Here is a 24,189-nt window from a genome sequence, read left to right on the forward strand (position 1 = left end):
GAGTTGTTGTGCTTTATTTTGTAGATTAGGTCATCCTCCTGAGTGATAGTCATAATTGATGACTGACCAATCTTTTGGGGATTTGCACTGATCAAATCTTCTTTTGTAGCCACAAATGGTGGTGGCCATGTAGATGTTGGGCGGTATAAAAATAGTGGTCCATAAAACCACATGCTATGTTTTATGAACTTCGTCGCCGTCATTCCTCTGGAGAGTACATCTACTGCATTATTTTCGGATGAGACATTATTAACGGAGTAACAGTCAAAAATGCTTACCCTATGTCCCTCATTGATGGCATTTTAAGTAGACTTCCAAAAGCGCAGTTCATTTCAAGCATCGATCTTAAAGATGCTTACTGGCAGATTCCGCTTACTCCAAGGGCACAGGAGAAGACGGCTTTTACTGTGCCTGGGAGGCCGCTATATCAATTCACGGTGATGCCGTTTGGTTTATACAATGCCCCACAGACCATGTCCAAACTGATGGATAAAGTTATCCCACCATCTTTGCGAAATGAGATTTTCATTTATCTCGACGACTTATTGGTGATTTCGGAGTCCTTCGAGAAGCACATGTCCGTGTTGAAAGCGCTGTCCGACCGGCTGTCTCAAGCTGGACTGACGATAAACGTAGAGAAGAGCAAATTTTGCCTGAAGGAAGTGAAATACCTGGGCCACGTGATAGGGTATGGGATGATACAAACGGATCCCGAAAAAGTTGGTGCTATTCGGGAGTTTCCAGTGCCTCGATCGGTGATGCAAGTGCGACGATTTTTGGGAACCACTGGCTGGTACCATAAATTTATTAAAAACTATGCCGGAATTGCTGCCCCAATATCAGATACACTAAAGCAACGTCGATCGTTTGTATGGACCAACGAAGCGCAAAGGGCGTTTGAAAGTTTAAAAGACCAAATGTGCGAGGCACCAGTCCTACATAGCCCCGACTTTACCATTCCATTTGCCATTCATTGCGATGCCAGCCACACCGGAGTTGGCGGCGTGTTAATGCAAACTTATAGCGATGGTAATGGCATCCCAATCGCATTCATGTCTCGCAAGCTGAATCAGTGTCAGCGAAACGGAGAAAGAGTGTTTGGCAGCCATAATGTGTGTGAAGAAGTTTCGAGCTTATGTGGAAGGACACGAGTTCTCCATCCATACCGACCATGCATCATTGAAGTGGCTAATGACACAATCGGACCTAAGTTCTAGGTTGGCAAGATGGGCTCTCAAATTGCAGGGGTTCAACTTCAAAATTTTCCACCGCAAAGGTAGCCAAAATGTTGTCCCAGATGCTCTGTCGCGGGTGCACACCGAAGATCTATCGGCATTCAGCTGCGATGGATTGGTAGACCTGCAGTCTGATTGTTTCAAGTCGGCAGAATATTTGGAACTAATTCGAAAAATTAAAGGCAACCAGACACAGATTCCAGACATTAAGGTGATCGATAATCTCATATATCGGCGAGCAGAACACGCGGCTGCTGATCAGATCGCTGACGACCTGTGTTGTGGTGGACCGATGTACTAAAACAGAGTCACGAACAGTCGTTAGCAGCTCATAGCGGCATTAATAAAACGTTGGAGAGAGTTCGACGTTATTATTATTGGCAAAGTTTAGTAACCGATGTGAGAGCGTTCATAAACAGCTGTTCGGTCTGCAAGTGCACCAAGTACCCGAATCGCTCGTTACGACCCCCATTAGCTCCAGTGAAGGAAACTCAACGAGTGTTTCAGAAGTTGCTTGTGGATTTACTGGGTCCGTATCCACGAAGCAAATCCGGAAATATCGGTATCTTCGTTGTTTTGGACCATCTTTCAAAATATCCGTTTTTAAAACCCGTAAAGAAATTTACAGCGGAGGCGATAACTCGATTCATGGAAGAGGACCTATTCCATTGCTTCGGGGTACCCGTAGTGGTTGTGTCCGACAATGGAGTACAATTTAAGTCCCATCACTTCGATTCGCTGTTGAAAAAGTACAATGTGCAGCATTTTTATACGGCTGTGTACGCTCCTCAAGCCAACGCATCGGAACGCGTTAACAGATCCGTTATTGCCGCCATTAAAGCTTACTTCAAGCCAGATCAAACTAATTGGGATGAGCAGCTTAGTTCTATTAGTTGTGCCTTACGATCTAGTCTGCATTCAGCCCTAAACGACAGCCCCTATCGGGTTGCATTTGGACAGCACATGATCACCAATGGAGACACCTATCAGCTCTTACGAAATTTGCAGGTTTTAGAAGATCGTACCGTGAGTTTTGGTCGGGAAGATTCGTTTGATGTGATTCGAAAAACAGCCCAACGAACAATACAAAAACAACACCAACGAAACGAACAGCAGTACAACCTTCGAAGTCGTGAAGTGGCGTTCAAAGTTGGCCAGGAGGTCTACAGACGCAACTTTCAGCAGAGCAATTTCGTTAAAGGTTTCAGCGCAAAACTAGCTCCTACTTTTGTAAAAGCTAGAATAAAACGTAGGCTTGGTCATAGTTATTACGAGTTGGAAGATCCCCAAGGTAGACTTATCGGAAAATACCACGCTAAAGACATAAAGCAGTGACCATCCTAATACAGGTTAACGGTTTTCCTCCAAGCATCTATCACCCTTTGATGTGATTAACACCAAAGTGTGATCTTGGCCGGGGGGATTTGTAGTGGTCGCTTGTCGGGCGGATAGGAAAGCATATTTGTGTTCTTCGCCTGAAAGTATGCCCGATGGTATTTGTACAATTTATATATTTATGTATATTATATATATAAATATATTTATATATATTATATTATTTATACAAGTATATATCACACCTCACCGAGATACTTATTAATTATTAAGTTTATTCCCCATAGTTAGTGTATAGTTAGGTTGGCTTAATTTCTTGTGTTGGTGTTACATGTTAAATGTTCCTGGTCGTGTGGGGCTAGCGCCACCTAGGGTTGACATTAAGAATATGCTTAAAAACGAACAAAAATCTCCCCATCATGTCCATAACCATTCAAGGTGAATGGCGAAGGATCGTGCAAAGGCAGATCCGGAGAACAAAATTTTTGTTGGTCAGTAGATCCGCCCAAATCGTTCTTTCTCCTCGTGGCATTCAGTTGCGCGGTGAGAAAAAAAAAATAATAAAAATAAAATTAAACCGCCGTAAATAACCGTGGTGTGAAACCAAAGTGCACTCGATCCGAAAAAAAGAACCCAAGAAAGCAGATTGGGCTCTAATCGAAAACGTGAGTACCGGTACGTGAGTACTTCGACAGTGCTAGGAGCCTCGAAGTTAGATTTTCCGACTTTTTCTGTAGTTTCCGCTTGGAGGTAAGCAGCCCCAACACAAAAAAAAAAAACCTGGAGAAAGAAGGAATTAGCACCTCAACCCCATCCCCCTATTTTCGCAGTGCCAGTTCCAACCGGGTAAATATGTGCAGGGAGTAACTGTTAGAAAAAGTAGCCTGATCAGTATTTTCAAATTCCACATTAGAATCGGCACTTAGTTTGGGAAGTATCCAAAAGCTGCAGCCCGAGCTTTAAGCCCCCGCAATACGAACCAGCTGATCCACCAAGTCGCGGGCAGTGAACTTTGGCTGCGCGTGACGAGGACAGCCGTCTGAACGGGCTTAGTGCGGCGAATTGGCGTAACCGTTTCGAGTTCAAAACCGGGCCAAGAAACAGAAACCGGTGCTTGCAGTCAGCGTAGGACCGAAGCCGCTTAAATGTTCCTACCGGGCGGGAAAAAATAGTGCACCACGTGTGTACATGTGGTATCGCCTCTCCTGTTCTTCTCGTGATTCGGCCTAGATGTTCAAACGTTTATGTAAAGTGCAGTTGAGGCCAGTGTTTCTCTTATGTGCACGTTAGTGTCATTATGTAGGCTGAATGTACCCGAAAAAAACTGTAAGAGATGTGCTCACATACATATGTATACACAGCCCACTGAAAGCCACTGAGGCCAGTAAGATCCCACCGTGACTCGCATTCCCTTGAACCTCGCAGTCCGTTGATATGTTTTTTTTTGTGTAGTTGGATATACTTAGTGATAATTGTAGACAGAAAAAAAACAGAAAAAAAACCCAACAAATGCATTTGATAAAAGTTTAAAAGTTTGAGCTTAAAAGCGTCCGCTCGGCCGGGTCCCATCCGCGAGCTTATGCCATGCAGCACGCGCTGTACGATTTTGTTTTTGGTTTGCAGGTAAAAGTTTAATGCACCCACACACAGCCACACGCCCAGCTACGAAAGATCTTTCGCCGCGGGAACACAAACAAAAACTGAGTGAGCTTTATAATATACCAACAACACTACATTTCTTTGCCTCCCAAAATTCCGCGAGCGTGGCAAAAGCTTCGTTCTTTTTTGCTAGAGCTGTTCGTCGGTCGTTGATCTCACACTTTTAAAGTAGTCACAGCTGATTGGCCTTCTGCCTTTACAGTACGCTTGGTAAAACGAATAGTATGTCAAACTACTCCCTGAAGTCGATGTGCTGGGACATGTGTACCTATATTGCGCTATAGTATTATCTTTCTATTTAAGGAAATATCATTAGTTTATATCGCACTATAAAATATCGTATATGCACTTATAACTATTTACACTTATCGTATTTATTTATCTAAATATTCCCTAGTAATAATAGCTATATCTCTTGTGACGCTTTTCGTTCCTCCTTTTGTCCATTTAGCCTTGTCTTGGAGTTCTCGGTTAGTGTTTCTTTTTTCTTGTAACATGAGGGTATCTGAATATTGTTTCTAATAAAATGATTGTTAAGATGAATATGTGCTAGACGTTACCGTATTTGGGGGAACCATGCCGCTCGTGAGCGTAATAGGATGACCAATACCGGACACTCCAGGGATCCTGATATTATTATTGGCTCTTTCAGGATCATGGTAGGGTGGGCGTGGCACGACTCCGTGCCAGCAAAACAGAGATGTCCGCCGCGGTGGTAGATCCCTACTCCTTCTCTGCACTATCTTTGCCCCACTATACTTTCCGTACCCCTAACGATCCTTTCCTTGTCTGTCCCCCTCCCATTCCCAAAAAGAGTACGCGAATTTTAATACCAGCAGGAGCGAAGCAACCTAACTGGAGGGTTACCCCAAAGAACCCATCCCCATTTCCGACCAGAGACCAGCCGTGGAAGCGAGCGCGTACTCCTTCTCAGTTAGCCGACCACCAGCTTCATCGTGCGAAGATTCTCTTCGTTACTCGTACCAAGCGCGCTTAGACGAAACCAGGGTACCTGCCACTGAGATGTTGGCCGTCTCGACTTTCTTCCGGCTGGATACCAGCACTGCCTCTGTTTTGTGGGGTGCGAGTTCGAGCCCGACCAGGTCCAGCCACTGTTGGATGCGCGCTAACGTCTGGTTGCAGGTCGTTTCCACGACGGACAGGTCTTTTGCCGCCACTAGGACAGCCACCGTCGTAAATTGCGTTCCACAGTGTGGGGCCCAGCACTGAACCCTGCGGGACGCCTGCCGATACCTCGTATTTATCCGTGCCAGCCTGCGTGTCGTACAAGAGCAGCCTTCTCTCAAAGTAGCTTTGTACCATCCGCTGCAGGTACCTGGGTGTTTCGAAACTCTCCAGCGCCCTTAGGATGCAGCTCCACCTCGCCGTGTTGAACGCGTTCTTAATGTCTAGAGTGACTACTAGGCAATACTCTTTCCCGCCGCCTTTCCACCGAGTGCCGGCAATTGCACCGGAGGCACCACCTTACGAACGGCGTCTATCGTGGATCGGGCCTTGCGAAAGCCGTATTGGTGCGGTGAGAGGTCGCCAGCCTCCGCGATGGAGCGTTACAGCCGCGCGCAAACCACCTTCTCAAGCAGTTTACCCGCAGTGTCGATCAGGCAGATAGGCCTATACGACGACGCTGTCCCCGGCGGCTTGCCTGGCTTGGGAATAAGCAGTAGCTTCTGGATTTTCCACCTCACAGGGAACACTCCTTCACGAAGGCACTGATTGAGCAGCTTCGCAAAGATGTCCGGACGCGCGGAGAGGGCTAGCAAGAGGGCTCTGTTCGGGATAGAGTCCGGCCCAGGAGCCTTGTTCGGGCTGATGCTCCTGGCTGCGCGTTCGACTTCCTCGAGTGACACCTCCTCGATGTTTGCCTGACTGGGCGGTTGCAGTGTGAGGCAACTGACATCCCCGATGTGGTCAGCCCTGTACGGAAAAAGTTCCTCCACGATAGATCTTGTCGTGTCGGGGTCCGATGGGGGTGCCTGCCTCTTGGCGCAAAGCTTGTTCGTCATCAACTTGTACGCCCCTCCCCGATGGGTCCTGCTCCGCAGAGTCGCATAATGGCCGCCTTGAGAGCCTTTCTGCAGTCCCTAAACGTGGATTGCCATTGCGGAAAGGCAGTGCTTCCGCGCGAGCGCTGGTAGCGGCGTCGAGCTTGGTTGCGTTCCCCGCGTAACGCGGCAATGTCCTCGTTCCACCAGAACACAGGTTGGTGGTGGCGACCGTAGTGCTTCCTCTGCGCCATGGTGGCAGTGCATGCTGCCTCCAGATGCTCCATAACATGGTTGGCTATGCATTCAGCATTTCCATTCGCCGTGAGGTTGGACATAAACTCCGTGAACAGGGCCGTATTGAGCGTTTCGGCGCGATAGCATCTCCATCTGGGCGCAGCTGTCTCTACGCTAGACGTCTGTTGGCCTATGTCCCAGATAATTGCCCTGTGGTCGCTCCCTGTGTAGATGCTGCTGATGCTCCAGCCCGATGAATTAAAAAGTGAGCTGCTGACAAACGTAAGGTCGATAACAGATCCTATTCCTGCTCTGGAGAAGGTATGCTGGTTTCCCTCGTTGAGGAGCGCGATGTCCAGGGGCGCAATGATCTCCAGCAGAGCTCTTCCTCTCGCATTCGTCGCCACGCTTCCCTACTCCTCAGCCCACGCGTTGAAGTCCCCTCCAATGGCTACTGGGTGACGTCCTCTAGCATCAGCCGCTAGGTTGTCTAGAGTACCTGCGAACTCGGAGAGCGTCAGGCTTGGGGCGAGGTAGACGCTGTATATCCACACACCTCCGACCTTAGCGCGCACAAATCCAGCCGCAGCGCTTGAGAGGGAAAGCTGCAATGGCGTGGCCCCGCATAGCCTTATCGCGGCCTTTTTGGTGGCATCCAAGATGAACCCAGGGGACTCCCTAGTTTGATATGGCTCGCTGAGGATGGCGAGGTCAATTGCCAATTCTCTTATGGATTGGCTCAGCAGGTCTATCGATGCAGCTATCGCTGCTGCGATGTCCTCCTTCTCGACCAGGCTGTCTAGATCCCTGACCTCCACGCTGACCTGCCTGTGTGGGCGTGAGTGTGCGTTAACTGGTTTTAAATTTGTTTTAATTAAGGCAAGAACCGCCCATTGCTGCAGCTACAACTACAGTACAGCACAGTACAGTACTGTAGCAGCCACTCTCACTCTGGGCTCCATAAAATATGCACTATATTTTTAAGTGCTTGGGCGCGGAAAAATGGCTGATCCTAAAAGTATGCAATGCAAATAGCAAATTGCAATGCCGCCAAGTTTTCCCGCCGGTCACCGCTGCGAAAATGGGAAAATGGCCAAAATCCTCTGCATTTTCTTTCTTTGCTGCCGGGCCCATCAACTTAAACAGCAGTTTCCGCTAAGTGTACGAGTACCTGGGAAGAAGCCACGGAAACGACAGAGCATAGAATGGACATAGCCAAATGGACAACTGGATAACTGGCTAACAGCTGGACCCGTTTTCTGGCGTCGTCAAGGCGACGAAAATGCCAACAATAGCTGACCCCAATGGATATCATCCTGACTCTCCTTCCGCCTGCCTTCAGGATGGCAAAGTGGTTTCAAATGCCTCCAACACACCGAGAAAACAAGATTGGTAAATAGCTAAGTAGCTTTTCCATGTATACGCTTGTAAAATGGTCTTTTGTGGCTTAAATTCGCTCTAGAAGAGCTCGTTTGCAGGTTATGCAGAAGTCTGGCAAGAAGATCGATGAAAAAAAGAAGGGAGTCATCTTACCTGTATCTTTCTGTATTTGATAGCCTGAAGAGTAGAAGTGGGTCAACTGGTTACTCTCCATTATCGAAGAAATACTTGCGTACCTCAGCTACCATGCTCCACTGCTAACTGTTCAATCCGTCTCATTAATCTGTACCCAATTCATCCCATCATGCTACTCCTACTCCAAATTTTCCGGTAGTCATCATCCACTACCACCTGTTGGAGGCAGCTGCCCCTGACATTTTTCACGTTTCTTACACCAAAAGTTCTTCAGCAGGCGCCACTTAAATAACAGCAGTGCTCGTTATTGGAACTAGCCAACAGTTTATTCATCAACCTCTGCTCAAAATTCCCTACATTTGTGCTTTGAAAGCTGACCAAAAGCTTTTCCCATACACTTTTATGTAAATAGCTCTACATACATACATCCATACATATGAGGCTCACCTTAAAGGCTGCTACAATAACAACAGTATTTGGTTCTTCTTTATGTCAGTTGCATACTTTTAGGTGGTATAAGACTAAACAGTGTGACTTAACATCGTTACGATCAGCGCGTAAAACGCACTTCAACTTTACGGCATTGCGGCAAAAACCAACTTAAATAAAATTGGAGTTGCTCAATCAAAAATTCTGAGGCGAATATGCAATGCTCCATGGTATATACGAAACAGCGACATCGAAAGGGACCCAAAGGTTCCCAAAGTGGGCGATGATAACATGTATAAACACTACATGCAGCGAGGTACTTGCAATGCCTTGTATTAGCCAGATGTCTAATTACCACGCCAAGAAAAAGAAGACTTAAAAGGTGTCATCCACTGGATCTCCCTACTGTAAATAATGTACCTTTTCCATATACATATGTATGTCACATTAATTCTATGTATGTATGTATCTCCTATTGTTTTTCCCCTTAAATGTAAAACTAGGTTAAGTTGCCACGGAGGTAGCAGAAAACTTGTTTACCATAAAATACAACTTTTCCACATAAAAAAAAAAGATCAGGGCAATTTTGTTTGTTTAATAATATAATACACATAATTGTCAGTAGGAAGCTCTTTCGCTTATTCTATATATATAATATATGAACAAATCAAATGAATCTGTTGATGTAGATTCACTTGATTCTGGTGATTGTCAATATGACAATCGTATGCTGAAAATGTAAATTTGTATGCTACCGGTTCATGTACCAGTAACAAATGGTCGCCGCAATCGGTACTTGAACAAATTGGGCTTCGGAGATGTGAATACGTCAGAGTTTTTTTTCGTACTAATTTTATTTGGTAAAATGCAAGGTTTATATACAATTTCTATGAGTATGATTGTTTACTTAGGATCTTCGGTATGTTTAATTAGTTCTGAGTATAATATTGCTAGGGAAATGTGTTATATCTATTTAGGACTAAGCAATTACTACAAATCCAACAGTGGAATATTCCAAGGGTCATATTTATGACGGTCACAATGGTTATCATGCAGATGGTGTGAGATTTGACCACATGCTGGTCATCCAGAATGTATTTTATGATAGTGCCGTAAATATCTTAACAGTGTACGTACACAAATGCATGCAGCTGTCCGTTGTATATTTATTTAGGTCAGTAGTGCATGTCACATATTTATATTTAGAGCATATTATCGTTTATTTCTTTAGGTGGCTGGGAAATCTTAACCTTTTTTATGGCTAGCTATTTGTCTAGGTCTAATCATACGATTTTGTACTTTAGTTGAAATCGTACATCCTCCCGGCCGTTGAACATAGTATGCTCAACCATCATCAATATTGATTGTGAACGGATGCCTTGGTGCGTTTTCTTCACTAGCTGATGAGCTAAGTGTATGTCTCTGCTGAGAAGGGAGTCTTGTTGTGTACCACCTTTTAACCAGATGAATCATTACAATGATCATGATGAAGAGCAGTGCAATGTATATGGCAATATGATGATGATCAATGGTTTCAAGATTGTGGGGTAACTTGAAATTTTTAGGTGGTAGCAGATTCGTTTCCATTTGATACAGCTCCTCGTAGTTCAGCTTTTCATCGTTCCTTGAAACTTTATTTGTAGACCGTTCAGTTGATGTTTCGTTGAGGTCACTATCTCCGAAACGAGCGTATGATAACTGCAGAGTAGTTTCCAATGTGCTCTGACTTGTGACAGTCATTAGCGAATTCCGAATGATGCAACCAGGTTCGGCGATCAATATTCCTGAGTGTTGTAGCTTAATATCCGAAATGCCATCTGCACATACCGCTGATAGCTTTAATGATGACTTTGTTGCAAAAATCCATCGATTTCTTTTATGCATGCTCAACCATAAAAATGATTTTTTTGTGTTGACTAGGTGACATGATGAGTCCGTTTTATTGTGAAACATTTGTAATTCACAACTTGTTTCGGCTGAGAACATTGTTTGTTTATTATAGCAAACAAAGTCATTGTTTGCTCTTTGATGACAGTTTTTGAATTCAGTCTCTGATAGTTCAACGAATTCGTCTCGGTGACTATTGATTGCCATATATGGTGTTTTTATTTCAAACATGCTTATCCCATTTTTATTTGGCACCGGAATCGCTGTCAATTTGTATATTTCCAGTTCGTTTACTGAGACTAATGGAAATGTAACCTTGATAATTGCATGATCCTCTATTATAGTGCCTTCTGCTTTCATCATCTGGTACACCATGAGCATATTGTCGGGAGTTACTGGAAGTGCTTGTCCTGGCCTTAAATGATCCCGTATCTGCTCCAGTTGTTCATTAAGTTGTCGGGGGGATATTAGCATAGGGCTAATTGTATTGTGTCGGATATCTGTCAAGACATTGATGATCTCTGCTTGCATTCGTTGAAGATTTGCAGATAAAAGAGTCAGCTGAGTAGACAACGTAGTGTACCATTGAAAGGCGCTAAAATGATCAGCCCTTCCCTTTGACTCGGTGATAAAATCCTCAATTCGACTTAATCGTTTGAAATTTGAGATTTCATCCCGTTTTATCACATTGATTGTAGAGTCAATCAATGATGTTTGATTTTTAAGCAAGGTTAATAGGTGATCTTCGTTATCCTTAACCTTTGCTATAGTTTCCGACATTTCTCGGGCATATGTTGAATCTAATACGCCAAATAGACTGCTTGCGATGTTTCCAATGATGTCCAGCGGTGCTCTTTGCCTCCGTGTTCTTGCTATTAGTGTATTTTCAGCTTGCAGGTCCTCTTCTATATGTTTGAAGTGCTGATACATACTGGTGCATGCGTCTACTAGTTGAAGTTGTGTGCATAGATGTCCAATTTTTGTAGTCCCCATGGTGAATGTGTTCATGTCTTTCCAATAGGGCTTTAAATTGTAGTAGACAATGATGGTCCAGTCAGTTGTCGCAAGTTGGCTGGTTCCTACTCTTTCAAAGTATATACCCGGTTTTGATCCAAACTGGGTTATGTTGATTGACTGTGCCATCGCTAACGATACCAGCAACAACAGATCTTTCGTATCTTTCGTAGTGATCAGACGTGTTTTTGTTTTGCGCTCCGCATTTTTTCCTTTTGTTTTGAATAAACAGCCGGTGTTTTCCTAACTAAATTCTAAATTTACTTCCTAAACAGACAACAATCTGGAAACCTATTCTATTACGCGAGTGCATGCCTTTTGATTTGTGTTAAAACATTATTTAACTTTTTATTTTTCGGCGTCGGCTTGTGCTTGTGCTTGTGTTTGTGTTGTTGCAGTGAGTGAGTACGCATTACATTGCATTGCAGTCCGCTCTCGTCTGGTAGCTTTTGTTGTTTTATCACTCTCTCGCTATCACCTCAACTTCAATAACTGTTCTTTCTCTCTCGCTCTTTAAACTTTCTGAGCAATAGCGCTCTCTGCTTAGTAGCTCTCGCTATAACCGCTCTCCACTCTGCTCTCTTTTTTTTACCAATTCCGCTTTGAGCGTTGTCTGGCACATTGGTCTGATACCAATTTGTTTTGCAAATAATAGTATATATATAAATAAATAATAAAATAAAATGGAATACGCTGTGGTCTGTGCCAAAAAAAGCTGTAAGAAGCAGATCACCCACGATCAGCCGAATGTCCCCTGCTGGCTCTGCGACAGCGTAGTGCACGCAAAATTTTTTTTTCTGGCCTCGTGAGTGATGCTATAGCCAAACGTAATGGCTTGCATTACAGTTGCGAGGCATGCCGTGCGGTGGAGAAAGACATGGTGGCTTTCATGAGGCAGACGCGGAGTGGCTTTAAGGAGCTGACCGTTGGTTTTAAAAACCAATACGATCGGCTCCTAGCCATGGAGGCTCAGTTTAGCGGTTTAAAACTGCTGAATGAGTCTCCGAGGCGCAAAAAGGTCACTCCGCGGGATCTGCAATTGCCAACCGTCACTCAGCCGTGCGCCGCCGAAAAACTGACTCCGACCACTCCAAGTGTGCAGCAGTTGATCTCGTTTGCCACTCCAAGGGCAACGACAGCTGCTGGCGACGCAGATTCGGTAGCCGAATTCATCGCCTCGGAGAATGTGCAGCCAAGTACGTCTGCAGCGTCCGTGTCCGTGGTGTCCGCAAGTTCACTAGTTGTCCCGTCTATACCGATCCCACCAGTAAATAGACGTTCCGGACCTCCGGATATTGCCACCACAGGTACTAGGCCTGTGGTGACTAAACCACTGGTGGGAGTCCCACCAAAACGACAAGTTTTTGTTTCACGGCTGGCCCCTGACCTCACATCTAATGATGTAATTGCTTTTATTCAAAGCAAAATAAAAGCCGTGGGTTTAAAGGTGGAGAAATTTAACTTCTCTTATGCCAGGGAGATAGCCTCGTTTAAGATAAGCATCTCCCCAACTCAATTTGACACCATTTGCTCCGCCAAATTTTGTCCGGAGCATTTGGTGGTGAAGGAGTTTAAGGCTAAGAAACCTTTCCCTTCCAAACCTTTCCAGTGTGCCACCCTCAACCTCAACCTCAACTTCCTCTTCCTCAACTTCCCGTCTTGCTTCCACCTTTCCAAAAAACTAACTTCTCTTTTAGTAACCTATCAGAATGTAAGAGGCTTGCGTAGTAAGCTCAGCATTCTTTTCCGGGATAGTGTTGCATTTGCTTCCCACGTTATTGTGTTTACTGAAACCTGGTTAAAGCCGGACATTCTTAGTTCCGAGGTTTTGGCAGGTCGGTACACAACTTTTAGAAAGGACCGTTCGTCTCGATGGGCAGGGGGGGTTCTAATTGCAGTGGACTCTTACTTCACGTCGGAACACTTCACAGTCCAAGTTCAACAGGAACTGGAATTCCTGTGTGTAAAACTGATTCTTCCCGCTTTCGCTATATTCATTACTTGCTCGTATATCCCACCTTCTTCGGATATTTCAATTTATGAGCAGCACTTGTCCGCTTTAACCGCTGTTTCTTCCTCGCTATCTGATAAAGATCGTATGATAGTTCTTGGTGACTTCAACTTGCCAGGAACTGTTTGGTCTTCGGTAAACGAGTCTAGTATCCTAGTGCCCATGTCACGACATGACTTTGTTGACGGCTTGCTTGACCTATCCCTGTCTCAAGTCAACCATGTGAATAATTCCTTGGGTCGATTGCTTGATCTGTGCTTTGTATCGGATCCGACCATAGTGTTGTTAACCCGAGCCCTTCCGCTCACTATACCTGAAGACGCCTACCACCCTACTTTCGAGGTGTCGCTAGATATAGGACCAACTGTATTGGATCGGTCGAGTAGGCTGCCCGAACGTGTCCGCTGCTTTCGTAAAGCCGAGTTTGCGAAGCTTAATAACCTCATTAGGGATTTTGATTGGTCCGCTTTGTACTTGTGCACTGATATCATAAAAGGCACAAACATTTTTTACAATGCTCTTGGCACATTTTTCGATTCTTGTGTCCCGCTTTCTTGTCCGACTAGATCTGGAAAACCCCCTTGGTTTACCAAAGAGTTATCCAGTCTAAAAAACTTAAAATCAAGACTTTATAAAAAATGTCAAGAAGTGGGTTCTCCTACTTCTCACTCTCGCTATGTATTAGGTCGGTCAAACTTTTCAGTTCTTAATGCTCAATGCTATAAGAACTACCTATCTCGATGCAGGATACGTTTTTCTCAGGACCCTAAACAGTTTTACAGCTTCGTAAACAGTAAGCGTAGAACGTCCGCACACCCATCCTCGCTATCATTTTGTAATACGTCGGCAAATAATGATCAGGCAATTGCCGATCTTTTTGCCCAATTCTTCCAAACCACCTATTCTGAGGAAAGCTACTCTGGTCATCCGTACCCATACGGTTTACCGAGGTCGAACGGCATTTTCAGTCCCTTGTTAAATGAATGTTCCCTACTTCATGATCTTCGACTAGTTAAGCCGGTGTTTTCACCGGGTCCAGACGGGGTTCCAGGTTGTGTACTCAGGTACTGCGCCGAGGCTCTGTGTGGACCTTTGCTTAAACTATTCACCCTATCCATTGATTCTTCTTGCTTCCCCCGATCTGGAAGGAATCGTTTATAATTCCTCTCCATAAAAAAGGTAGCAAGTCTGATGCAAAAAATTATAGAGGTATAGCAAAGTTATCCGCTATTCCTAAAATGTTTGAGAGGGTTTTAACTCCGCACTTGCAACATCTCTGCAAGTCACTTATATCTCCAACTCAGCATGGATTTATAAGGCGGCGATCAACCACCACGAACTTGTTAGAGTTTACCTCTTTCATTATTAAAGGCTTTCAAGGTAACTTACAGACGGATGTTATTTACACCGACTTTAGTAAAGCATTCGACTCTGTAAACCATTCCCTTTTAGCGCATAAACTTGACCTTTTAGGGTTTCAGCCCAACCTCCTGAGATGGATTTCTAGCTATCTTTGTTCTAGGTCTCAAAGAGTCCTCTTCAAAAACTCCCTCTCTTTCCCAGTAAAGGTTTCTTCGGGAGTACCACAAGGCAGCCATCTAGGCCCCTTACTCTTCACACTCTTTATTAATGACTTACCTTCAGTATTAACATACTCTCGAGTACTTATGTATGCGGATGATGTTAAACTCTGTGTCCAGTACAAGGACATTTCATTTCATTCTCGCTTGCAATCCGATCTCAATAACTTTCAGTCATGGTGTTGTGCAAACTTGTTACACCTTAATGCCTCGAAATGCAAAGTTATGACATTTCATCGTTCTAGCCCTTTGTTGGCTCCTTACACCCTATTTGGTGGTTCTCTTGAGAGAATTACCCTGGTGGATGATCTGGGTGTTATGTTAGACCCCAAGTTAAAGTTTTCCGAACACATTTCTACCATGGTAAATAAGGCCATGAGCGTGCTTGGGTTTATAAAGAGGTGGTCAAAGGAATTTGACGACCCCTATATAACAAAGACTCTCTATACCTCGCTTGTTCGTCCGATCTTAGAATACGGCTCCTGTGTATGGTGCCCTCAGTACAAAGTACACCAGGACCGTATAGAATCAGTACAGAAAAACTTTTTACTCTTTGCTCTGCGGGGCCTTAACTGGGATGCGGGTGTAAGACTCCCATCTTACTCTAGTAGACTACTATTAGTAAACCTCCCATCCTTAGTTAACCGTAGAAAAATGCTTGGTGTGATATTTATGCACAACTTGATCAGGGGTGACATAGACAGCCCTGATCTGTTGAGCCGCATAAACTTCACGATTCCTCTTAGACTGACTAGAAATTTTATACCGTTGTTCCTTCCACTTTGTAGATCGAATTATTCCTTGCATGAACCGTTTAGGGTCTTATGCTCGGATTATAATTCCCTCTACCATATTATATCCACCACTAATTCTCTTCCTCTTATTAAATTATTAATCCTTACACACCTTTCTATTAATTAGTAACTGTAGTGGTATTTGTACTTTGATTGCATGCTTAGTTTCTTAGTAAGTTTAGTACTAATTTTCCTCGAATGTTAGTCTAATAGCTATCTTTCTTGCATGTTCGCGTTTGGTTCGGCTACGCACCGCGCGTCATGCGGCAGCGCCCCTCGGTCGGTTGGGCGGGAGGAGGGCTGCGTTTTGCCTGGGATCCGCGCGTAACAGCCTTCTGCTGGTGTCACACGGGCCACTTGACGGTGCAGTAACTGCATCGCCTCTTGAAAGATGCAGTCATTGCATGTCAACGTCCACACTAAAAAAAAAAAAAAAAAAAAAAACAAAACAAGCATTGTCATGGTTAACGACAATTTATTCGGCTGTGTCCTTTTCCTAGGCTGTCTGTCCTCGGATGATTCTTCGTTTTCTGATGGATCATCTATCGGATGTTTATGTGTGGGTTCCTCTTCGTTGAATAGTGGAGCTACATGTTGGATCTCTCGTTTGAAAATCATCTTTGCCGTTTTTACTTCCACCACTCTTACAAAATTGTCCTTGCCATGAAACAATCGAATGATTCTTCCTAGTGGCCATTGTAATACTGGTGTATTGTCTTCCTTTAGTATTACTAATGTTCCTTCCTTAATGTTAGCCGAAGACTTCCTCCACTTTTGACGCTGTTGCAACTGCTGAAGATATTCATTGGACCATTGTGTCCAGAATGAGTGCTTCAACTTTGAAACTGCTTGCCATCGATTTCCTAGCGTTTTTGGCTGCTGGGATGGCTCACTGTCAGCTTGTGCGGTTAACGGCTCTCCTATCAGGAAATACCCTGGCGTTAGTGCTGTTACGTCGTTTGGGTTGTCAGATATCGGTGTTAATGGTCGAGAGTTTAGTATGGCCTCTATTTCGACTATAACCGTTTCTAACTCCTCATAAGTTATATTTGCCGTCGTCACATTTTTTAAGAGGAGATGTTTGGCAGATTTTACTGCAGCTTCCCATAAGCCGCCGAAGTGTGGTGCGCGAGAAGGTATAAATTTAAACTGTACCCCTTTGTTGTTGCACTCTCGTACAATGTGTTCTTTTGCCTTTTCCGAGAATATGGCTTCTTCTAACTCTTGAAGTTTGTTCCTGGCTCCTACGAAATTCGTAGCATTGTCGCAATGGAGCACTTGACATTTTCCTCGACGAGAGATGAACCGCCGAAGTGCCGCTAAAAATGTTTCTGTGGTGAGATCACTGACAAGCTCCAGATGTACTGCTTTAGTCGCGAAACAACAAAATATAGCTATGTACGCTGTATTAGGCTTCTTTCCTCGTATTTTATAGTGGATTTTGAATGGTCCACAGTAGTCAACACCAGAATTGAGGAATGGCCGTGCTTGGGTGACTCGAAGAGGTGGCAGATTTCCCATGATTTGTTCTAGTAGTTTAGGCTTGGCTCTAGTGCATTTCACGCAGTTCTGCACAATACTTCTGGCCATGTTTTTTCCTTTGAGTATCCAGTACTGTTGTCGTGATGCTATCAGCAATGCCTGGGGGCCGCAATGCATGTTTTCCTTGTGTATCTTACCAAGGATCAACTTCACAATTGGATCGTTGTAGGGCAGGAGCATTGGGTGTTTGGCGTCAAATGAAATGTTTGCCGCTTCCAGTCGACCACCTACTCGTAAGATTCCCTCATGATCCATGAATGGTGTTAGAGAGTTAATCGAACTTCCCTTTTGTGTTTCCTTATGTTTTGTTAAGTGACGTATGTCTTTTTTGAAGTCATTCTGTTGTATGTAACGAATGACAATTTTCTGAGCTTCTTTCATCTCATTGAATTGGACAGTCTTGCTTGTGTGCGTTTTCTTTCCTCGAAAACGCATCATGTAAGCTACTATTCTCAATAGCTTGTTGTATGAGTTGTTGTGCTTTATTTTGTAGATTAGGTCATCCTCCTGAGTGATAGTCATAACTGATGACTGACCAATCTTTTGGGGATTTGCACTGATCAAATCCTCTTTTGTAGCTACAAATGGTGGTGGCCATGTAGATGTTGGGCCGTGTAAAAATAGTGGTCCATAAAACCACATGCTATGTTTTATGAACTTCGTCGCCGTCATTCCTCTGGAGAGTACATCTGCTGCATTATTTGCATCTTCCATTGATAACTCTTCCTTTACTTTTGCTGTCAATTGAGCACCTAACACCGCCGCTTTTAGTTCCAAACGGGGTAATGTTAATGCATTGATGGGCGCTAAATGTGATTTGGCACATAGCAATTGAATCGTTGCCCGCTTATCCTTATGTATTGCTCGGATATATACTGCAGCTCCAAATGCTTTCTCCGATGCGTCAACAAAGGTATGTATCTCCGATGATATCGGAATTTGTCCTTGGAATATATGACGTGGTACTTGTATGGAGTTTAATAATTTTAACTCCTCCCTGTACCTTTTCCATTCCTCCTGGAGATGAACTGGAAGCGCTTCTTTGTAGTCAAAACCTTCCTTTGTGAGATGCTGCATAAAGATTTTTGCTTTCATAACAACGGGTGAAAACAATCCAAGCGGATCGAAGATCCTAAAAATTTTGGATACGACATCTCTTCTGGATATTGTTTCCTTAGTGGCAATCTCCGTTTTTCCACAGAAATGGTCGGATTTAGGCATCCACGTTATTCCCAGGGTCTTCACGCTGCAGTCTTCATAAGTGGTATCCTCCAGTTGTACATTTGGAATCATGTCTTCCTTCCGAATGTTCTGTAGTTTTGTGCACCATTTTCTCAGCTTAAATCCAGAATTTTGTAGGAGTTGGTTAAGTTCCTTCTGTTTCTGGAGGGCCTCTGGTATGGAATCTGCTCCTGTTAAGCAATCATCCACATAGAAATCCTTTTCTAGTGCATCAGCTCCAGCCGGGTATTCTCTCTTGCCCTTTTGAGCAAGATATTGTAGGCATTTTGTGGCTAAATATGGAGCTGCCTTGGTTCCGTATGTTACAGTTTTGAGTCTGTAATATCTCAGATCTTCTGATGGATCATTTCGGCATACAATTATTTGATAGTACTGGTCCTCAGGATTGACCCAGATCTGACGATACATTTTTTCGATGTCTGCCGTAAATACATATTTGTGCATCCGGAATCGAAGCAATATTGAAAATATCGAACTTTGCACAGTCGGACCTTTATGCATCAAATCGTTGAGTGCTTTGCCGGACGACGTAACAGCAGAAGCATCAAAGACAACTCTCAATTTTGTTGTAGAGCTGTCAGGTTTCATCACACAGTGATGTGGAATAAAATAACGTGATCGTGCTATTTCCTTAGTGTGCATTTCCTTCATATGCCAGTGCCAAGTGCCTCATATTCTTTCATGAATTGCACATAGCTTGCCTTGGTTTCCGGATCTCGTGACAGTCGTTTATCCAGGCAAAAAAGTCGACGTGTAGCCAAATCACGGCTCTCCCCTAGGGAAGAAGCATCTTCCAAAAATGGGAGTCTGACAATGAATTTCTTGTCACATGCCATTTGAATATTTTGAACAAAATATTGCTCACATCGCTTCTCTAGAATGCTCGGGAATGAATCCAATTCCCAAAACTTGGAGATTTGCTGATCCACCTTGTCCTCCTCAGTCAAAACTGCAAACGTGCTTTGGCTCTTTGACTCCTGTCTTAACTTGCCAGCCACTATCCAGCCTAGTTTCGTTTCCTGTAGCCGGGCAATCCTTTTCCAATTGATACATGCTTGTCTTGCATGATTTCGAAGTAATGTTCTGCTCCCAACAGTATGTCTATTCTTCCAGTCTTGCCAAAGTTGGGATCCGCCAAAGTGATATTTTTCGGAAGCTTCCAAAGAGACGTATCAATTGACTGTGCTGGTTGATCTGCCACTATGTGTGTCAATACTATTGTATATACTGTAACGGTCCGTTCTTTTCCCGTCTGATGCAGCTGATGCAAATCCGCCTCTCAGTCAGGCGCCTGACGCGTTCGCTCTCACTCGACTCCCTTGGCTTTGCGGCCCGAGGGTGCCTCACTCCCGGTGGGATGCGAGTCAAGCGTGGCACCGTTGGTTCAAGGTATTGGGGTCTTTGGCTCTTGGCTGCACGCTCGAGTCCGCCTCTCAATCCTCACACAACGTGTTCGCTTTCTAACGCTCTTTTCCCTTCGCTGGGTCTCACTCTTGTCGCTCACTGTGCACTTCACTCTTGCTAGCTCCGTTTGCTGACTGTCCCTTGTTCCTGGTCGCGGCCCTCCTCTTATAGGCTCGCTTCTGAGTCAGCGCCGCCGATGCCGCCTGGCGCTAACGGCACTTTCCGCCATGCGGTGCCCGTATTTTTCCATCGGCGTTCCTTCATTCCCTTGTCGCTTTCCAACGGGACCTGGCTGGTGGCGTGATCTCATGACCATATTTGGTCATGCGCTGGGCCACTGCCGGCCCGATCCCGTCATCCCGCGGCTCTCTCTCCAGGGGTCCTCCCCTCTCATCTTGGGTCCCCGGGAGAGCTCTCCTCGGGAATTCGCCGCCTCCGGATATCCCCGGATAACGGCCGTTAGCGCTTAACCCTGCACTGCCCCCTACGTGTGGGAATACCTTTCCTCACACTTCCCCCTTTCTTTTATTGGCGGAAAACCCCGGTTTTCCGCGTCCCAGGTTTGGGATGCTTCAAAAGCCCCGCGCGACCGGTGCGCGTGCTTTGTTCTCGACCCGGGTGCCCCCTGGCGCCCTCTTTCGGCTTCACGCCTTGCGGTGTTGCCGTACCTCTCCGATGAGCGCGATCGATTCGATTCCCCCTTACCAATAGTTCGCATAGGAGCTTTTTTTTTTTTTTTTTTGCCCCCGCGACCGTACCCTAGGTCGCTATTCTGACCTACTCGATATGACACAGCGCTGCCCTTACGCTCCACTCGATACAGCGTATGGTCGTTTCTGTGCTCTACTCGATATGTCGCAGCGTGCGTATTCTACTTCCGGATCGCGAATTCCTCAATGGACTGGAAACGTACTATTTTCTCGCGATGCCGGGTGTTTTCTTTGTTTACCTTGTGCGCGTCTGGTTTTTCCTACTACCCTTCGCTGGGCCGCCTGCTTTCCGCCGGCCCTCTGGATGCTTCGGGTCAGTTTTCCTCCCTCCTTCCGCCGCCTTCATTCAAGCTCCCCCGATTCCCCGCTGTTCCTCTGCTGCAAGGTAAGACCATGTTTTTTTTCTTAAAACACCCCTTTTTTTTGGTTTTTTTTTTCTTTTTTACTTGTTCTTGTTTTCAGTTACTTTCTTCTCCATTCTTCTTCTCTACTCTTCTTTTCTCCTCAATTCCTAGCCCGGAATACCTCCTGCCGGTCGGTGGACACCAATAGCCGGTACCGGACGCCCCCGTCGTTGACCAGACGCTTCACCTTCCTTGCGGTGGGTTTTATCCGCGCGAGAGAGCGCGTGACGACGGCCGGCCACTCCTCGCGGTTGACGGCTTGTCACCGTGAGTTGTCCGCCGACCTCGTCTGGGGCCACGATGCCTGGCGCTGGAGCTCGGGCCGGCGCGCCTCCGCCCGCTCCCCTGGGCACGACGCCTGTCGGCCCAGCTCCGGACGCTCGCCCTGGCCGGGTTCCGGCCATCGCCAAGGACCTCTCTCCCATGGCTCAGGTGAGTGTAGTTCCGCGGCCTCGTCCTTCTTCGCTTCCGCCGTTGCTCTTGCGCCGTCATCCGCTTCGCCGTCGGCCGCCACCTCGGCTTCGGGCACCGCCGCTGGGCCCTCCGCCGTCCGTGATGTTGGCGTGTTCGTCGTGCCCTCCGTCTCGACCTCTGCCGTCCTCCGGGCGCCTCCTCGGGCACCTCTTCGGCGGTGGGTGCCACCGCTGGGCCTGTCGACTCCTGTGGCCGTGCCCGCCGCCTCGGGTCCCGCTCGTCACTGGCGCGTGGTGCCTCCTCCCACAGTCGAGCCTCCCTCGCTTCTTGCCCGGGCTGCTGGGGCGCGGGCCCAGAGGCCCACGATATGTGCAGCGTTTGCACGTGCCACATCATGCCGTCTCGCACCGCGGAGCGCACCTCCTGCGAGATGAACGGCCCGATGGCGGCTCCCTGTGGCCCGTGCCAGTGCTGCTGCTGCTGCTGATGCTGCTGCTGCTGATGCTGCTGCTGCTGACGCTGCTGCTGCTGATGCTGCTGACGCTGCTGCTGCTGATGCTGATGCTGCTGTTGCTGATGCTGCTGCTGCTGACGCTGCTGCTGCTGCTGACCCCTTGACCGCGCGCGTCGTCAGCCGGCGGCCGACGCCGGAACAGCTCTTCCTCTGCCCCGGTGACGGTGGGGCCTGCGGCCGTGGCTCCTCCTCGAACTCGACGTGTTCAGGGGGTGGCTGCCAGAGCTCCTCCTCCTCCACCTCGGCTCGTCGTAGCCTCTCCTGCCACTCCTCTTCGGGCGACTGGACTCGAGCCGCCTTCGGCGCTGGTGGGCACTCCGCCTCCTCCTCGTCGCTGGAGATCACCGCCAGCCCGCCGGCCCCGCCCTCCGCCCGCGTCGCCCTTGCCTTCTCCGCTTCCGCCCGCAGATGCGCCGTCTCCCCTCGCTCCGCTGCGTCGACCCGGCTAATGCACCGCCATTGGTGCGCGACGTCTCGCTCGTGGCGCTCCGCCTCCGCTTCTTGCGCCGCCTTTTCAGCCTCCTGCGTGGCCTTCAGCCTCTTTGCCAGCGTCAAGGCGTCCTCCCATACACGCCGTTGTCTCCGCAACTCCGCCGCCGCGGCCAGCGCGAACCGCCGGTGCCATTCCGCGAGGCGTCGTGCCTCAGCGGCCGCGTTATCTTCCGCGATGTCGGCCTGCGTTGCCTGCGGCTCTTTGACCGCGGTCTCGGTCGGCGTTGTCTGCGGCTCTTTGACCGCGGTTTCGGCCGGCGTTGGCTGCGGCTCCTCGACCTGTGGGTCTGTCGGCCGCTGATCCCCTCGCCGCGCCGTCGACCTCCCCCTTGTGCGTGCCGACGACTCCTCTTCCTTGGCCGTACGCGTCGAACGCGTGGACGCCCGCTTCGAGGCCCGCTCACTGGGCTCCTCCTTCCGCGTCTCCGTGCGCCCCCTCCTTCCTCCCTCAGGCCGCTCCTCGCGCTTACTGGGGTGGGGCTTCTCGCGCTTGTCGGTGCGGGGCTCTTCGTGCCTGCTGGTCCGGGGCTCCTCGCGCCTGCTGGTCCGGGGCTCCTCGCGCTTGCCGGTGCGGGACTCCTCGCGTCTGCTGGTCCGGTGCTCCTCGCGCTTGCCGGTGTGGGGCTCCTCGCGCTTGCTGGTGCGGGGCCCCTCCCGCTTGCTGGTGCGGGGCTCCTTGCTACTGCTGGTCCGGGGCTCCTCGCGCTTGGTGTGGGGCTCCTCGCGTCTGCTGGTCCGGGGCTCCTCGCGCTTCGCCTCGCGTGCGCGTTGTCTCCGTGGCGCCGGCTCCCAGCTCACCAATTCTAGGTCACTTTCCGCCTCGGTGTACCCCGGCGATACCATGGGGGACACCGTCGGTCCCATGGATCCCGCGGTTGACACTAGCGGTGAGGCCAACAATTGTAGCTCCGGGGACCTACTCCTACTCGCCCTTTGCTCCTCGCGCTCGACCTGGTACGCCTGCCGCCGACTTTGTGTATCACCCATAGCCTGATACCCGCGGCGAATCCATTTTCGCTGCTCCGCTATGTACCTTATTAAGTGCTGCTGCATCTTACCCTTTTTCCTTTTTCCACGCGGTCAACTTTTGAAAAGACCTGATCGAGCGCTGCTCCCCCCTTTATAAGGGCTCGTGCCGGTGTTCACCGTTCCCTGTAACGGTGCCTTACATGGGCCCGTGGGACGGCTCTCTCTTGCTTTCCAGCTGGCTCTCTCGCTCGCTCCCGTTTTTAAAGTTATCCGCGCCTCTCGCCGCGTTAACCCTAGGGTGCCCCCTGATTTTTTTAGCTTTCCTTCGGTTCCCACTTTTCTTCCTTTTCCCCTTTTTTTTTTTTATTTGGCCCTTTCTACTTCCAGGTCTGGCGACGTGTTGCCCGGCTCCGCCTTGGATCTGGTAAGCCTCCCGAGTTCTTGGGTTCCTCATCTCACCTTGCCTTTCTTCCAGCCCGTCCTTGGGTTCCAGTCCAGGGTGCTGACCGATCTCCCAGCTCGTGACCAATAGGTCCTCCGACCTTTCGCCCGTGCTGCCAAACATCGGCCCGCCCCCCGTGACCAGCTCCGCCCGTCTCTGGATCGGCTTAGACGCGGATGTCACCCCCGTGCAGCGCCTCGGACCCAGGGATCATCCGATTCCCCAGCCGGTAGACCGCGCACGGGCGGCATCCGCTTTTGTCCCGCCATCCCCGACGTTAGCAGCTGGCTTCGATGCCCTGGACCCGGACCCGAACTTCTGCTCATCTCGAAACCCCCTTCTCGGGCGCCCCCTCGT

General features: G+C 47.7%; 1 protein-coding gene across 1 annotated transcript; it reads right to left on the reverse strand.

The window, feature by feature from the left end:
- Positions 1-7,624: 7,624 nt before the first annotated feature.
- LOC117193939 (proteoglycan 4-like) lies at positions 7,625-23,474 on the reverse strand. The gene is made up of 3 exons (XM_033398602.1): positions 23,220-23,474; positions 22,384-23,126; positions 7,625-7,640 (listed from the first exon to the last, which is right to left on the reverse strand). Exons 1-3 carry the CDS (start codon positions 23,472-23,474, stop codon positions 7,625-7,627), a joined length of 1,014 nt encoding a protein of 337 aa, XP_033254493.1.
- Positions 23,475-24,189: the final 715 nt, after the last annotated feature.

The sequence above is a fragment of the Drosophila miranda genome (assembly GCF_003369915.1).
Source record: "Drosophila miranda strain MSH22 chromosome Y unlocalized genomic scaffold, D.miranda_PacBio2.1 Contig_Y2_pilon, whole genome shotgun sequence".
Taxonomy (NCBI): domain Eukaryota; kingdom Metazoa; phylum Arthropoda; class Insecta; order Diptera; family Drosophilidae; genus Drosophila; species Drosophila miranda.

Bases quoted from the DNA above. Each gene is read 5' to 3' on its own strand.
- LOC117193939 (XM_033398602.1), bottom strand. From the start codon at position 23,474: ATGCAGCAGCACTTAATAAGGTACATAGCGGAGCAGCGAAAATGGATT. The intron at 23,127-23,219 runs GTGAGCTGGGAG...CCCCACACCAAG, and splicing joins CGGAAAGTGACCTAGAATTG to CGCGAGGAGCCCCGGACCAG.